Here is a 17,647-nt window from a genome sequence, read left to right as displayed (position 1 = left end):
TCCAGGAGACCTTCCCTGATCACCTCTCTACATTAGCCCCTATTCTATCCCAGTACCATTTTTTTAAAAAAATATATATTTTATTGATTTTCTACAGAGAGGAAGGGAGGGAGATAGAGAGTCAGAAACATCGATGAGAGAGGAACATCGATCAGCTGCCTCCTGCACATCCCCCACTGGGGATGTGCCCGCAACCCAGGTACATGCCCCTGACCGGAATCGAACCTGGGACCCTTCAGTCCGCAGGCCGACGCTCTATCCACTGAGCCAAACCGGTTTTGGCCCCAGTACCATTTTTTATTAAAAAAAAAATAATGTTTAGTCATGATGGGACATAAAATAAAAACTATAGCATTTATTTCTATGTCTCTTTACTGGTTTATTGTCTCTCCTGTCTTTTTTAAAAATATATTTTATTAATTTTTTACAGAGAGGAAGGGAGAGGAATAGAGAGTTAGAAACATTGATCAGCTGCCTCCTGCACACCTCCCACTGGGGTTGTGCCTGCAACCAAGGTACATGCCCTTGACTGGAATCGAACCTGGGACCCTTGAGTCCGCAGGCCGACGCTCTATCCACTGAGCCAAACCAGTCAGGGCTGTCTCTCCTGTCTAGATGGAAAGTTCCATGGAGGAAGGAGCTTGTCAATCTTTTCCACCCAGGGCTTGGCACTCTAAAGGAATTCAAGAGAGAGGGCTGTTGTTTCTGTCACTTCTATGCATGAATTGATACTGGGGAGAAAGATGTGTGTATGTGTATGTGGTCTGGGGGTAGTTCCCTTCAAGATAGATTTGCATGTACTTCTCTTAAAAAAGGGAACTGAGAAACCTGAGAAGGAAGGAAAGGGGCAGAGCCTTAAGGCTCTGAATGCACCTTCTCAGTCTCTTGTGTTAGCTACAGCCATGAATATCCTGTATCCTAACTCTGGGTGCCGGAACCTTCCAGGTACAGCCCTGATCAGACTTGGGTTGGAGGCCAGGGGTGGTCAGGACCCAGGTTACAGCATCTCCATCCTGGGGCTGAAAACTTGGGCTTGAGGGACAGAGGTGGAAATGGGTTGGGTGCTCACATACCATTCCTCTGTAAGGGACCAGAGAGGATGATGATGATGATGCTGATGATTATGAGAACATGGCGCCATCCTACAAGGCCCTTCCTCCCAAGCCAGGTAAGAGGACTTCTCAGAGGCTAGGTGAAGAGATGTGTGGTTTGTGGGATGGAGGGGGAGCTAGGTATCCGGGGGACACTAGCTGGGCTCTGCAGACACATGATCAGCTTCCTGTGTATTCAGCCCATGCCGGGCCCTCTGATGGTGGGAGTACTCATGCCTCTGCACTGCCCTTGATGATATCTCAGGCTGGTGGGGAAATCTGTTCTGGGAACAACCTCAGGTTAGCAGATCTGAACAGGGATAAATCAGAGGTTGGGGAAATCAGGAGGGAAATGGAGGGCTTGGCCTGCAATGGTAGGAAGATTGGGGGTCAGAAGAGAGGACTTTGGAGTAGGACTTAAGGATGAGTAGGAGTTTGTTACGAAGAGAAGCCCAGAAGAGAACTGGTGGATGCAAAGACCCAAAGATATGAAAGCCAGTGTTTGAGAACTGAGAGTGGACTGTTGGCTCCCCAACCTCCAGCATTCACACCTAGGGTCAGATTTGCCTTCACACTTGGGTGGTCCACACCCGGCTTGGGAATCAATAAGAGTCTGATAAGTGGGTATAAAAGTGGAGGTTTTGGAAGTTTCCCTGAGTCAGCTCCCACCAGGGCCCCTGAGGGCTGACTGTGCTGCCTTGGTGTCCTTGGACAGGGGTCATTCCATGTGGAATGAGGCTCCATATTCTCCACTTCTGAGTCTAGACTGGGGCCAACATGAGAGGCCTCAGGGCTCTGTGGGGCTTGGGATGAGGTGGGAGATAAACTGAACTCTGCTGTTTTGTTTTGTTTTTAACATATTTGCCATTGATAGAATATTTTAAAAAATATTTTTTATTGATCTTTAGAGAGAGCAGAAGGGAGAGGGAGAGAGAAACATTGATGTGAGCAGGAAATATCAACTGACTGCCTCCTGTATACCCTCTACCAGGGATCGAGCCCACAACCTGGGCACATGCCCTGATCAGGAATCAAATCAGCAAACTTTTTTTTTTGTGTGGATTGCCTGTTTTTTTTTCTTTTTAAAATATATATTTTATTGATTTTTTTTTACAGAGAGGAAGGGAGAGAGATAGAGAGTTAGAAACATCGATGAGAGAGAAACATCGATCAGCCGCCTCCTGCACATCTCCCACTGGGGATGTGCCCGCAACCCAGGTACATGCCCTTGACCGGAATCGAACCTGGGAACTTTCAGTCTGCAGGCTGACGCTCTATCCACTGAGCCAAACCGGTTTCAGCCAAATCAGCAAACTTTTGGTGCACAGGACAATGTCCAGTCAACTGAGTCACACCAGCCAGACTTCACTCTGCTGTTTGACTGCTTATCTCCAACTCCAACCAGGTCCCAACATGATTCTCAAACCCAATCCCAAGGCTAATCCCATCTCCATCTTCAGGGCCATCCCTCCCCCCAATTTAGCCCCCTCCCCATCTCCAAGTGCAGCTATATCTCCATCCCCATCTCCATTTCTTTTTCTTTTTTTAAAATATATTTTATTGATTTTTCACAGAGAGGAAGGGAGAGGGATAGAGAGTTAGAAACATCGATGAGAGAGAAACATCGATCAGCTGCCTCCTGCACATCTCCTACTGGGGATATGCCTGCAACCCAGGTACATGCCCTTGACCGGAATCGAACCTGGGACCTTTCAGTCCGCAGGCCGACGCTCTATCCACTGAGCCAAACCGGTTTCGGCCCATTCTTCATCTTAATCACATCCTGAATCACAGCCCTACTCCAATGCCCATCAGTATCCCTGACCCATCTTCAACCCAATCCTCATCTCAATCCAAATCCTCATGCCAACCCTAACCTTAACTTCATCCCCATCCCTAAACTTAACTGTGTCTTTAACTTAGGGTGACCAACTGTCCCAGTTTGCCCAGGGATGAAAGATTTCCTGGGATGTGGGACTTTCAGTTTTAAAACTTGGAAAATCCTGGGTAATCTAGGATGGTTGGTCATTGTATCTTAATCCTGTCCTTATCTCTAACCTCAATTTTTTTTTTTTAAAGATATGAGGTTTATACTTTTCACCACTTAGAGAAAGCCCACCTCCCAAGAGAAAAGCAGCTCTGGCCAGAGCTCTCTGGAGTAATAATCCCCAGAAATGGTACTAGAGGGAGCAGCTAAAGTGCCTGAGAGTCTGGCTTCTTGAGCCATGGTCTAGTAGACGGTGTTCGAGGACTTCCTGTTCCTAAAATCATCCTTGGGATATGTCCAGTGAGTGAGTCTTGAGGTCCTAGGCTGAAGCATCAGATCAGCTCCATTCCCAATGGAAACTTGCAGAAGACAGGCCTTAGTATTCCAGACAGGCATTCGCCGTCTCTACCTTGTGGCTCTTACTGACCCCAGCTCAGTGCCGGGGTCCGGCCCCAGCAGGTCCAGGGGTCCCCAAAGGTGTGGACGGAGTCGGCGAAGAAGGAATGACGCGGAGACAGCGTCCAGTTGATCAGCAGCCTAGCCAGGATCTCCAGCCAGGATCTCCAGCCAAGTTCTGTTCTGGATCTCCAGAGAGGTTCTGCTTAGGATCTCCAGCCAGGTTCTGTGTCCATGTTCTCTTGCTAGGTTCTCCAGCCAGGTTCTGTAGCCATGTTCCCTCGCTAGGTTCTCCAGCCAGGTTCAGTCATCAGGTTCTAGTTAGGTTCTCTTGCCAATTTCTGTAGTCAGGTTCAGTCCAGGATCTTTTGCCATGTTCTCTCGCTAGGTTCTGTCTCTAGGTTCTGAGGCCAGTTCCTGTCCAGGATCTTTTGCCATGTTTTCTCCAGCGAAGTTCTTCTGTCTCTAGAGAATGTTCTGTGTAGGTTCTGTGCCTCCTGGTTCTGTCTTCTTAGTTCTGTGTTCTAAGTTCTGTGTTCTTACATCTGTATTTATACCAGTTGATTCCAATCCTATCAATCTCTATTACAAAGGTTAGGGCATTTCTTATCTCCATTCCAGGGAGTAAAGATTATGTAGCTTAAGCATGATTGTTCATAGTTAAAGTGATTAATTACCCGCCTGGCACTTAGTTAAGAGGTTTTATTCCCTCCCTAACTTCAGGGGAAAATCCCTACCTGGGGAAACAACCTTTCTCAGAGACCTTGGTTAAAACACATAGTGCCAAGAAGGTGAGCAAACATATTAAGAACAGTATGCCATATATGCCAGGTCCCTTGAAACAGCAAGCATGGACCGGCTCCCGGCAGCTCAGCACTGCACTGAGGGCCGCTGCTGCCTTTCTCACACTCACTCAAGGCAGACGCAGCCACGCGGCTCTTCGAGGCCACATCCACGATGTGCATGAAGTCAGCAGGGTGCCACAACCGCAGAATGAAATGAGGGAAGTGGGACCAAGACGCAAACTTCCTGTCCTCACTACAGAAGTGGCTTCAGCTTGAGCATCAGGGTCACAGAGCTGATTATTTATGTGCGGCAGAGCTGCCCAATGACACAGAAACTCGTCTTCTTGTAGTTATTGCTGGCGAGAGAGCATTTTATCCTGAGTCCGTGGGTTTAAACGGTGCTAGTGTTTGGCTTATGTGGTCGGTGACAGGAGACAATGTATTTTACTGATTTTCCACAGACAGGAAGGGAGAGGGTTAGAGAGTTAGAAACATTGATCAGCTGCCTCCAGCACACCCTGCACTGGGGATGTGCCTGCAACCAAGGTACATGCCCTTGACCGGAATCGAACCTGGTACCCTTCAGTCTGCAGGCCGACACTCCATCCACTGAGCCAAATCGGCTAGGGCTCTAACCCCAATTTTATTCTCAAGCCCAACCCCATCCATTACAGTCTCAATCTTGTTTTCACCACTGCCTGTGATTTCATTTTCATCCACAGGTCAACTCTAACCCTGAGCTTCTCTTTTTCAGCTTCAGCGGCTCCACCAAGGCCTCCAAGGGCAGGTGAGCTGGGGCTTGGGGTACAGGAGACCCAGTGCTGTCTTTACACTGTTCTGGCCTTGAGCAACATTTCCTTCCTCCTCAGGAATACAAGCAGAAACTCCTCCACTTTCCAGAAAGCCCCTGAAAACCACAGGTGAGAATCTAGGGCTGCACCTTTGTGTTCACCTGGCTGACGTTCTGCTCTACATGATCATTATCTTTCTGATTCCCTCCAGGCCTGGACCTCACCCCTGTCACCCGCACATCTCAACTGGGTGAGCCATGGGAAGACCCTTCAAGAAGTCTGAGAGGGGACATGTGGAAGTCCTTCCTCCAGTCCCCCAATTCTGACAGGAAAGCAAATCAGAGGGAGTAAAGGCTTGTTGATCTTGGAAGACAGAGTCAGCAACTTCTGAATAAAACTCTCTTCCCCCTTTTCCCAGGAATTGCTCTCGAGGTTCCTCCATTCCAGCCATCCCAAGCCAGTAAGTCAGTTCTCCTATTTTTCCTCTCACATGGCCAAAGTATTTGAGTCAGACCTATAGTTCTGGAGTGAGACTGTAGGGCACAGAAATGTTTTCTCTCAGAGGATACTTCTCCTTGAGTCTATACTAGACCTCCAGGGGCTCAGGGTGTCTGCTGGGTACTCTTTGGGGTCCACCTCCTGCTTGCATACAAGGTACAGGAAACATTCTCTGCCCCAGATGCAAGGTCCACAGGCTTCCCTGAATGGAGAGCAGCTTGGGAAGGAGCTGCTGGAGAGCAGAAGACAATGCATTATAGGGGTTAAGGGCAGAGTGGGGCCCAAGTCATGCATGACCTCTCAGTCTACCATGTACAAAATGGGAATAATATATCTATGTCATACGGGTGAGGATCCAGTAAGGTAATAAGGCCGTAACAGGATGCTTGGCATACAATAAGTGTTCCATAAATGCTCTGCGTTTCCTCAGGGTTTGCTCTCCCTAACACTCTCTTGCTGGCCCCATCTGGTGATATAGTCATAACCATAGATCTCTGTCCCCTTGCTTTTGGAGAAAGGTTCAAGGATCCTTTCCTCACACTCTCAAGCACCAGTATTGGTCTCTCAGTCCTCATTCTCACCCCCAGCAACCCCAGTGCCCTGGATCAGTCAGAAATCTGGGGGTCCTGGGTGCTTCCAGGAGGAGAGATGGCTGGTTTTCCTGTGTCTTCTGGTGGTGGTGTCACTCTTCTTGGGCTGCACTGGTCTGGCTGTAACCCTGATTAAGTGTGAGTAGGGTGAGAAAGGGGCATGTGGAGAGATTGGGGATGGGGTACAGGTGGACTTGGGCTCAAGCTGGAGTTCTTCTCATAGACCAGGAGGTGGTGGAAGAACTGAAGATGTTAACCATTCAGCAGATGGCGTGGCAAGCAAATGGTGAGTGTTTTCAATCATCCCTTCATGCCATGCATATTGAACATCAACATGATCCTCAACTCCAGCTCCACAACCAATCCCCAGCCCCATCTTTGCCAGGGACTTCCCCAGGTACCAGGGTAGGGGTTGGGTGGGTAGGGTGGTGAACTCATTAGACATAGTCCCCATCCCTGTCCCGGTGGAGTGTGTGTGTGTGTGTCTAGACCTCTACTGCCCAACATGGTGGTCCTGGGTGGCTGTGACTGCTGAGCACTTGAAATGTGCTCATTCTGAACTACGATGTGCTGTAAGTCTAAAACACACACCAATTTCAAAGCCTTGCTACAAAAAAGTAACATATCTTAATAATAATAACCTTTAATATTGATTACACATTGAAATGATAATATTTTGGATAGATTGGGATAAATAAGAATAGCATTGAAAATAATTTTATCTGTTTCTTTTGAGTTTAAAAACGTGGCTCTTAGAAAATTTAAAATTACCCATGTGGCTCACATTTTGTTTCTGTTGTATAGTACAAGCATAAACAGCCATTTACCAAATTATCATCTACATGAGCATAACATTTCAAATTTTGATGCATAGTCTAAAGGAAGAGGAAGTTGATTCTATGAAAAAATCTAACAAGGAGTCTTGACCTTATCTTTGGGAGGATCATACAAAGCTTCCCTAGGGATTGGTATTGCAGCTGAGTGAAAGAGGAGAGGGAATTAACCAGGTGCGGGGTTGAGAGTCTCAGGCATGTGCAAAAGCTCTGTGGTAGAAGGTAACACTGTTTAAGTACAAGGGAGGAGGATGGTGTATTTGGAAGGTGAGAGTTGATAATGGCTCGGATGAAGGTTATGGCTGTGGGGATGGAGAGAACTGTGTGAAGTAGAAAGGTTTTGGAGATAAAATTCACCAAATCTGGGGACGGATTGATTTGGAATGATAATGAGAGAGAGGAAAGGGTGTCAAGGATAATATGTGTCATATATCTCTATCCCTATCTCTATCTCTTTATCTTTCTATAGCTATATATATCTTATATTTCTGGCTTGTCTAACTGAAGGACCATCTACTGATGAACCTGGGGAGTGTTGGAAGAGGGCAAGTTTGTGTGGGAGCAGTGGAAATACGCACACTAGTTGTAGAAGAATTTTCTGGGCTGGCATGGTCTTCGCTATGATTGCTGAAGTCTGCAAATTGCTGCATTCCACACTCCGTCATCCCACACCTCAGAGCAAGCCACTCTTCCGCTCAAAAACCATCAATGGCTTCTTTTTTTTTTTTAAATTTTTTAAAAAATATATTTTATTGATTTTTTACAGAGAGGAAGGGAGAGAGATAGAGAGTCAGAAACATCGATGGGAGAGAAACATCGATCAGCTGCCTCCTGCACACCCCCCACTGGGGATGTGCCCACAACCAAAGCACATGCCCTTGACCAGAATCGAACCTGGGACCCCTCAGTCCGCAGGCCGACGCTCTATCCACTGAGCCAAACCGGTTTCGGCAATCAATGGCTTCTTACTGCCCAGAATCCAATATGAAACCCTTGACTTGACATTCAGTGGACAGGACATTGGCCTTCATCCTACTGTGAGCTCAAGCTCCTATGAGTTTCCCTTGAGTCCTACTGCATCCGCCTTCCCCGACCTACTTGCCTCTCTATCTTTGCTTCCAAGGTGCCTGCTGTGCCCACCCCCTCACTGAATTAGTGTCTTCCTTCAAAACTCACCTCTTCCAGGAAACCCACCATCCCCATCTTCCCCGAGCTCCAGAAATTAACCCCTCCTCTGAGCCACTCTAGGGACTCCTCCTAGGCACTGAGCATGCTGGTTTTGAATCGTACAACCACCCACAAGAATGTGGGTGCAGTGGGGAGCACAGCTTGTGTGCTCTCTGCCGTGTCTGCAGTCAGGGGTGGGTGAGTGGGTAGATGGGGGTTTGGGTCTCTAACATTCCAGTCCCTCCCTGCTGACAGTGACTGGCGTGGCGGGGCTTGCTGGCCTGAAGAAGGACATTGACCGAGTAAGAGCTGACACCAACCAGTCTGTGATGGAACTTCGGGGCTTATTAGGTGAGTGGGACTTGGGGAACTGTTCTGAGATGGGGGCATGGAAGAGCCGGTGTATTGCACCAATCCATGGGAACGATTCTCATTGCAGTCTATCCTGTTTCCAGACTGTGCCAGGGTCACCTGCCCTGAGGGCTGGCTCCCTTTTAAAGGCAAGTGTTACTACTTCTCCCCCAACACCAAGTCATGGGATGAAGCCCGAAAGTTCTGCCAAGAGAATTACTCTCACTTGGTCATCATCAGTAGCATGGATGAGCAGGTGAGCTACCCCTCCAAGCCCCCGGGAACCAGCAGGGCCAGCCTGCTCCTCTCCCAGACTTACACATCCTTCCCTGGTCTGGATGGAAAGAAATTGGAATTGCTTTTGAGCCACTGAAACTTTTATTTATGTATTTTAAAAAAATCTTTATTGTTGAAAGTATCACATATGTCCCCCTTTTGAAACTTTTAATAGCAAGCTTTTACTGACATGATATCATGCAGCGGTTAAGAGGGTATGCTCTGCCTGAGTTCATATCCTGGCTGTGTTTACTTATTCTCGAAAGTCTCAGTTTCCTAGCTCTTAGGCAACAACACGTCCTATTCTCCAGACTGTATCCCAAACACAATTGATGCCAAAAGAAAAATCTATGGTGAAGGTATTTTATTTTATTTTTAAAAAGATTTTTAAATTGATTTTTAGAGAAAGAGGAAGGGAGAGGGAGAGAGAAACACTGATCGCTGCCTCCTGCACGGCCCCTCCTGGGAATCAAGTCCACAACCTGGGCTTGTGCTCTGACCAGCAATTGAACAAATGACCTCCTGTGCTTGGGGTGACGCTCAACCAACTGAGCCAGACTGGCCAGGGCGGCACTGTTCTAGTCTGATAGGCCAAGCAACCCTTTTGTCCTTCTGGTTTCCTGACACCTTTCTGGGGCTTTACCTAGGGAAAGGGGTCCAGGTGCCCTCCACTTTTTAGAGTCTCCAAACCCAAGTTTTGGCCATTACTGCAGACTCACTGGGGATGGATGTAGAGTCCCTCTCTCCGGCACCCACCATCTCTATATATTTACAACTATTTTCCCTTTGCATTCTCTCCTCTCCAACTTTTAGGGAACCTTAGCACTGTAATAAGATTGGGTGAGTGAGTATGGGTTGCATATAGTAAAACACACAGATCCTAAATGTACATTCTGTTTTGACATATGCATACACCCATGTAACTGTCCACCCAGTCAGGATTTAGAACATTTTCACCGCCTCAGTGAGTTCCCTCAGTGAGTTTCCACTCATTTCCCCACTCCCACCCAGACAACTACTGATCTGGTTTCTCTCACTATAGATCAGTTTGCCATGAGAGGAGGTTTTTGTTTTTTTTTTAAAAGCCTCACAAGAGGATATTTTCCCATTGATTTTTAAAGAGAGTGGAAGGGAGGGGGAGAGACAGAGAGAGAGAGAGAGAGAGAGAGAGAGAGAGAGAGAGAGAGAGAGAGAGAGAGAGATATTAATGTGAACAATGATTGGTTGCCTCAAGTATGCACCCCAATTGAGCCTGCAACCAAGGTACATGCCTTAGACCGGAATCGAACCCAGGACCCTTCCGTCCTCGGGCCAATGCTCTCTCCACTAAGTCAAACTGGCTAGGCTGAGAGAAGTTGTTTTTGATCATGATATTTTCTTCCTAATCTTTTGTCTTTGGCCCAAATCCTTTCTTTTCTCCCAGAGGCTTGGGCTTTTGAAATACAGTGGGGCCTTGACTTACGAGTTTAATTCGTTAACTCAAATTACTCTATCAACTCAATGCAAAAAATCGGGGTAGAGACAGCTGGTATCTCAAAAAACTCGTTAGTCGGGACACTTGTAAGTCAAAGCCCCACTGTACAAGAAGGCAGGAAACCCCATTCCTCTCCTTTCTTTCCCCCTTCAAGTTCTTTTTATTATTATTATTATCTATAATAATAAAGGCATAATGTGCTAATTAGACCGGACGTCCTTACGGATGACCTTCTGGACGAAAGCCGGGGCTGCGAGGGAAGTCCGGAGGGACTTCCGTGACAGAGGGAAGCCCGTGCTGGCAGCTGGGAGAAGGAAGGCCTACTCTTGCACGAATTTCGTGCATCGGGCCTCTAGTATGTTATAATACTAAATGTGAAGATGTCACAGTACTGACTGTGTGTCAGACACAGTTTTGAGCACTTTATGCTATTAACTCATTTAATTCCCACAATCCTATGAAGCAGTAGCTACTATTATTCCATTTTACAGATGAGGAAACAGACTCAGAGCGGCTCACTGGTCGTGTGAGAAAGTAACATAATTATTCCCACCCCTCATGCTCAAGTAGGAGGAAGGTGTTGATCCTGCTCTGGATCCACAGGGTCTGGGAGGGGCTTTGGGGTGGCATTTAAAAGCCCTAAAGGAGGGAGGGAAGACCCTTATCCTGAGGGTCATGTAGAAGAATTGATGGCTGAATGGAGTTTGTACTCGCAGAACTTTGTGGTCAAGGCTCACGGCTCTCCACGGGTGCACTGGCTGGGACTGAGTGACAGGGAACAAGAAGGGGACTGGAAGTGGCTGGATGGGTCGCCTGTCACTTTGAGGCAAGTATCTAGGGTTCTTGGGCTCTCTGCTCATTGTGGGCCCTTGTGCAGTCCAAGCCAGCAGATTCTCTAGAATCCCAGGCTGGACTAGACGGGGAGGCACAGGGTGCTTTTATTCTGATAGGCGCTCTGGTCCTTGTACCTCTTTAATATTCCTCCATTGCAATAATCTCCACCTTTTAACACAACTGCTCAAATATATCCAGTCCCCGGGCTGATGGGTGGGTGGGTGGGTGGTGGGGGAGGGGAAGAAAGATGGAGTGGCTATAGGACAAGAGGAAAAGGATTAGCAGGATCTCATTCTTTTTACACTCTGCAGAGACTAACCCATTTATTTAATCTTTGTAAGGAAAGTCGTATCACCATCTTCATTTTAAAGATGAGGAAACTGAGGCACAGAAAGGCTAAGCAACATGCCCAAGGTTAGACAGCGGGCAGGTGGCAGTGCCAACCAACCTGGCTCCAAAGCCTATACTCTTAGCCACTGGACTTTACTTTCTAAAGAGCGTATGTATTTGTATTTTAAATAAATATTAACAAATTGTCCCCCATACTGATTATACCAATTTATTCTCTCAGCAGTTTGACTATAGTTTTTTGACCCACATGTTCATCAAACTTTTGAAATTTTGTTGGTTTTATTACAGGTGAAATATGGAATCCTAATGTAGTATTAGTTTGCATTTCTCTTATAATGACAGAACACATATGTTCAATAGTCACATGTATTAACATTTCTGTGAATGATCCATTCATATCTTTTGTGCGTTTTTTTAATGTTGGGATTTTTTCCATTTTCCTATTGATTTCTAGGAGCTCTTTAAATATTATATATATTAGTGTTTTGTCTGTGGATTTCATTTTTTAAAATAAGTTTTTATTGACTTTTAGAGAGAGAGGAAGGGAGAGGGAGATAGAAACATCGACTGTTTGCCTCCTGCATGCCTCCTACTGGGGACTGAGTCTGAAACTTGGGCTTGTGCCCTGACCTATTGATGCATGGGTCGACGCTCAATCACTGAGCTATGCCGGCTGGGCTGGGAGTCTTATTTTTTATTAAAGATTCTTGGAAGGAGGCACAGCTCTGTAAACAGAGATGGCATGGCATGAGATGGCAATGTGGGTACCCAGCTTAGATTCCTGTATGCCATCAGGGGGCATTGGTAGCTAAAGCATCACAGTTATGCTTCCTCCGGATAGTTGTCCTCAGCTGAATGGAAGCCTGCTCACCTATTCCCACTGGGGTCAGTCCATAGCCAATGACTGGCTAAGAGAAGGCTGGACTCATTGTCTCAAGTTGGGTTAACTCTGTGATGCTATTCACTTTCCAGAGCTCCCTGTGGGACCAGACTGAGGCTAGATTTCCCTGAACTCACATCCTTGCTCACCTCTCTCCCCCACCCCATCCTGCTTCTCTCACTCCCTCTCTCCTGAGTGTCCTTTAACAAGTCATGTGCACCTGAATCACCAAATAAAGATCTGCTGTGACCTAAGACATTACAATACCTGGAAGGTTGGGAGAATTAGGGTGGAAAGGAAGTGTTCTTTGGAAAAGGAGGCAGATACTGACCAGATGCAGGAAACAGATTCAAGAGGGAAGAGATTGGCCTGGTGAACAGGGAGGTGGGGCTGAGCTAGGACAAGCAAGTTGGGGTGAAGGGGATGATGCAGCATCTTTAGGTAATTCTGAGAGGCTGAAGAAGTGATTTTCAGATAGAATAAAGAACCTTGTACCATGAAGGTCTTTCTCCCCAATATATTTTTAAAAATCAATAGATTTAATTATTTTTCCTTTTCTTTAAAAAAAAAAATGCTCACCGAGGATATTTCTTCCATTTATTTATAGAGAGAGAGAGTGGAAAGGAGGGAGGAGGGGGAGAGAGAAACATTGAAGTGAGAAAGACGCAGCAATTGGTTGCCTCCCACACGTGCCCCTACGGGGCTGGGGAACCTGCAACCGAGGTATGTGCCCTTGCCTGTGAATTGAATCTGGGTCCCTTTGGTCCGAGGGCTGACACTCTAATCATTGAGCAAAACTGGCCAGGGCTTAATTATTTTTTAATTTACAGAAAAATTGGGCTGACGGTACAGAAATTTGCTGTATATATTTACTCTCCCACACACACAGTTTCTACTATTATTAACACCTTGCTTTAGTGTTGTACATTTGTTAAAATTGATGAACCAATATGGACACATTATTATTAACTAAAATCCATACTTTACAATTGGGTTCACTTCAAGTGTTGTATGGGTTTTGACAAATGCATAATGTCAATATCATGTAGACTAGTAGTGCCACTGTCCTGAAAAATACCCTGTGCTCCACCTATTCATCCCTCCCACACCCAATTTTTCTTTTCTCCAGCTTCTGGGAGCCAGAGGAACCTAACAACCTGAATGATGAGGACTGTGTCAGCATGACCAAACAAGGCACTTGGAATGACCTCTCTTGCAACAAAGCTACGTATTGGATTTGTGAGCGGAAATGCTCCTGTTGAACCCCAGGGATGAGACTGGGTGGGGGTCCATATCCAAGCGCCCCTTGACTCTTGGAGATGAGACATTTCTGCCCTTCCTGCCTCTCTAGGAACTGATTTGGATGCGCCCAAGACAGAACCAGCAGCTTGGATATACAAGTTCCCTGGGGTCTAAGTCAGACAATTTCTAGGGTGAGGATTTGGGGGCTTGATCAATTGGATGGAGTCTGAGTGTGTTCAGGCTACTATAACAGAATACCATAGACTAGATGGCTTACAAACAACAGAAATTTATTTTTCAAAATGCTGGAAGCTTGGAAGCCCAAGATCAAGGTGCAGGGAGATTCAGTGTTTGGTGAAGGAAGGCCTGTTTCCTGGTTCATAGATGCCACCTTCTTGCTCTAGAATGGACAAGGGAATTCTCTGGGGTTTCTTTTATAAGAGCATTAATCACATTCAGGAGGGCTCTACCTTCATGACCTAAGCACCTCCCAAAGGCCCAACTCTGAATGCCATAAATTTGGGATTGGGTTTCAACATATGATTTTTTTTGGGTCACACACATTCAGTTCACAGCTGATGGTGAGCTGGAGTGATGGTCTCCCAGTTCTTGGGTCTGGAGGAAACTCACTAAGTCCTTGATCATGGCACTTAGGAAGTGATGCTTGCCCTTGGGGCTCTGGGCCTGACATTGATTGACTAGAGTTGAAAATACCTTTGGTCCTCTGAACCATGATGCACTGGGGTTGGGCTTCCATACTGCCTACAAGATGTGGATAAGCTACTGGCAAGCAGATGGGGCAAGATTCTTCTTGACAAGGAACTTTCTCAATGTCCCAGGTGAGGTTTGACCAAGTTAGGTGGTGGACTCAGACCTCTGCTAAGATTTGGCCCATGGAACTGCTGACTAGCTGAAAGGCAAGACTCCTCACTCAGTGTGGCCAAGCCAGGCCATGACTTGGTCAGATCCTCAGGACAGCAATGGAGATACCTACCCACATGTGCCTTTGAACTATTTGTAGTTTGTAAAGGTCTTTGATGAAATATTTCACTTTACTGCCAAGTGGACATTCTGGGTCTATTAGCTCTTGCAATGTTAGAGCTTCTCAAAATGCCAGTTCATTGTGTGGCATTTTGTGTTAATTGTCTATTGTGTTAATTTTCTGGGGCTGCCACAATAAAGTACCACAGGATTTAAACAACAAAAATATATTGTCTCATAGTTCTGGAGAATGGAAGTGCAAAATCAAGATGTTGGTGTGGTTGGTTTTTGGTAAGACTTGTTTCCTTGGCTTATAGATGGCTGTCTTCTCTCTGTGTGTTCACATAGTCTTCCCTTTGTGTATGTCTGTGTCCTAATCTCTTTTAATAAGGATACCAGTCATATCGGATTAGGGCTCACCTTAATGACTTCATTTTCCCTTAATCACCTCTTTAAAGACCATATCTCCAAATACAGTGACATTCTGAGGTACTGGGGGTTAGGACTTCAACATATGAACTTTTTTGGGTGCAGAATTAAGCCTTTAACACTAAATTCCAGAGTTAACTCCCCCAGTCATTGTGACAATCAAAAAAATCCCCTAGAAATCTGGTACTATCCCCAACTAAGCACAACTCAACATGGCAATTCATTTGGACAATCCCTGAATTGTATCCAGGGGTGAGTAGATATTCTCCAAATCAATTAATTTATTGATTTACAAATGCCCATGACTAATAGAATTGTTCCTATTTTGACTGAGATCCGGTGATTTTGGAAAGGAGGCTCTGAGCAGGGTGGGTGAGCAGTGGGGGAGGTTGGCATTCACTTCATTTTCTGTTCCTTCTATACTTGTTTTCCTTCCCCACCTTTACACCTGTCCCCACCTCACCAGTACTGAAACCAGCCCCCATACAGCCCAGAGATTGCAGAGTGGAACATCTTGGTCCAAGCCCTTCACCGAAGGGACCATTGGTCTAATCGACTGTTCATCTGGGGTCAGAGGAAATTCTCGAATCTCAGAAGAGGAAACTTCAGTTTCCCCCAATATGTGGGTTGAGAAATGGAGAAGCAGGGCTCTGTGGTTATGTCTCCAAGTCATGCTAGGGGGTTCAAGATGGAGTTGGCCAAAACCTATTTCACTTCCCCATCTCTCATGATGGTCTAATTTCAGACACAGAGATGAATCTGAAAGAAGTTCCCTTTATTACATGGGTTATCAAGCATGTATTGTTTGCTAGATAGATGCAGAGCTTTTATTTAATCTTTATGATGACTCTGTGAGGTTGCAATAATGACCAACCCCATTTTTTTAAATATATTTTTTATTGATTAAGATATTACATATGTGTCCTTGTCCCCACGTTACCCTCTACCCCCCCCCCCCACCCACCCCCGCTCATGCCCTCTCCCCCCCGTTGTCCATGTCCATTGATTAGGCCTATATGCTTGCATATAAGTCCTTTGGTTGATCTTTCCCCCTTACCCCCACCCTCCCCTACCTTCCCTCCAAGTCCCGACAGTCCAATCAATGCCTCTCCATCTCTGGATCAGTCCTTGTTCATCAGCTTATGTTGTTCATTATATTCCACAAATGAGTGAGATCATGTGGTATTTATCCGCTCTCCAGTTCCATCCATGCTGTGGCAAATGGTAAGAGTTCCTTTTTCTTCTTCCTCTTCTTAAAGAATACCTTTCAGCATTTCATATAATGCTGGTTTGGTGGTGATGAACTCCTTTAGCTTTTTCTTATCCGTGAAGCTCTTTATCTGACCTTCTATTCTGAATGATAGCTTTGCTGGATAAAGTAATCTTGGTTGCAGGTTCTTGCTATTCATCACTTTGAATATTTCTTGCCACTCTCTTCTGGCCTGCATGGTTTCTGTTGAGAAATCAGCTGACAGTCGTATGGGTACTCCCTTGTAGGTAACTGACTGTCTTTCTCTTGCTGCTTTTAAGATTCTCTCTTTATCTTTTGCTCTTGGCATTTTTTTTTTATTATTAGTTAAGGTATTACAAATGTGTCCTCATCCCCCCCATTAACCCCCAACCTCCCCCCCCCACACACTCATGCTCCCATCCCCCTGTTGTCCATGTCCATTGGTATGGCTTATATACATGTATACAAGTCCTTCGGTTGATCTCTTCCCCTTACCCCCGCCCTCCCCTACTTTCCTTCTGGGGATTGATAGCCTGATTGCTGTTTCTCAGTCTTTGAGTCTGTCCCTTTTCATCAGTCTATGTTGTTCTCTATAATCCACAAATGAGTGAGATCATGTGGTATTTATCTTTCTCTGACTGGCTTATTTCACTTAGCATAATGCTCTCCAGTTCCATCCATGCTGTTGCAAAAGGCAAGAGTTCCTTTTTTTTTTACCGCAGCATAGTATTCCATTGTGTATATGTACCACAGTTTTCTAATCCACTCATCTACTGATGGGCACTTAGGCTGTTTCCAAATCTTAGCTATGGTGAATTGTGCTGCTATGAACAGAGGGGTGCATATATCCTTTCTGATTGGCGTTTCTGGTTTCTTGGGATATATTCCTAGTAGTGGGATCACTGGGTCAAATGGGAGTTCCATTTTTAGTCTTCTGAGGTAGCTCCATACTGTTCTCCACAGTGGTTGCACCAGTCTGCATTCCCACCAGCAGTGCAGAAGGGTTCCTTTTTCTCCACATCCTCTCCAACACTTGTTGTTTGTTGATTTGTTGATGATAGCCATTCTGACAGGTGTGAGATGATAACGCATTGTCGTTTTGATTTGCATCTCTCGTATAATTAGTGACTTTGAGCAGGTTTTCATATGTCTTTCGGCCTTCTGTATGTCCTCTTTCGAAAAGTGTCTATCTAGGTCCGTTGCCCATTTTTTTTATTGGATTGTTTATCTTCCTTTTGTTAAGTTTCATGAGATCCCTGTAAATGTTGGAAATTAAACCCTTATCGGTGATATCATTGGCAAATATGTTCTCCCATGTAGTGGGTCTTCTTGTTGTTTTGTTGATGGTTTCCTTTGCTGTGCAAAAGCTTTTTATTTTGATGTAGTCCCATTTGTTTATTTTCTCTTTAGTTTCCATTGCCCTAGGAGCATTATCAGAGAAGAAATTTCTTCGGCATATG

At 45.7% G+C, this 17,647-nt stretch overlaps 1 protein-coding gene across 2 annotated transcripts; it reads left to right on the top strand.

Annotated features, from left to right (window-relative positions):
• Positions 1 to 859: 859 nt before the first annotated feature.
• On the top strand, positions 860 to 14,735 carry CLEC17A (C-type lectin domain containing 17A). Of its 2 annotated transcripts, none has more exons than XM_036302771.1 (12): positions 860 to 945; positions 1,088 to 1,168; positions 5,014 to 5,046; positions 5,129 to 5,179; positions 5,262 to 5,300; positions 5,469 to 5,510; positions 6,136 to 6,276; positions 6,362 to 6,424; positions 8,394 to 8,489; positions 8,594 to 8,745; positions 10,956 to 11,065; positions 13,434 to 14,735. In XM_036302771.1, exons 1-12 carry the CDS (start codon positions 903 to 905, stop codon positions 13,564 to 13,566), a joined length of 984 nt encoding a protein of 327 aa, XP_036158664.1. In that variant the 5' UTR covers positions 860 to 902; the 3' UTR covers positions 13,567 to 14,735. The 2 variants fall into 2 exon arrangements, with proteins under 2 accessions (XP_036158664.1, XP_036158663.1); XM_036302770.1 differs by having other exon boundaries at positions 6,067 to 6,276.
• Positions 14,736 to 17,647: the final 2,912 nt, after the last annotated feature.

This window comes from Myotis myotis, unplaced genomic scaffold (genome assembly GCF_014108235.1).
Source record: "Myotis myotis isolate mMyoMyo1 unplaced genomic scaffold, mMyoMyo1.p scaffold_m19_p_33, whole genome shotgun sequence".
NCBI lineage: Eukaryota > Metazoa > Chordata > Mammalia > Chiroptera > Vespertilionidae > Myotis > Myotis myotis.
The sequence above is the reverse complement of the archived record's forward strand: the minus strand, read 5'-3'. Positions and strand labels throughout refer to the sequence as shown.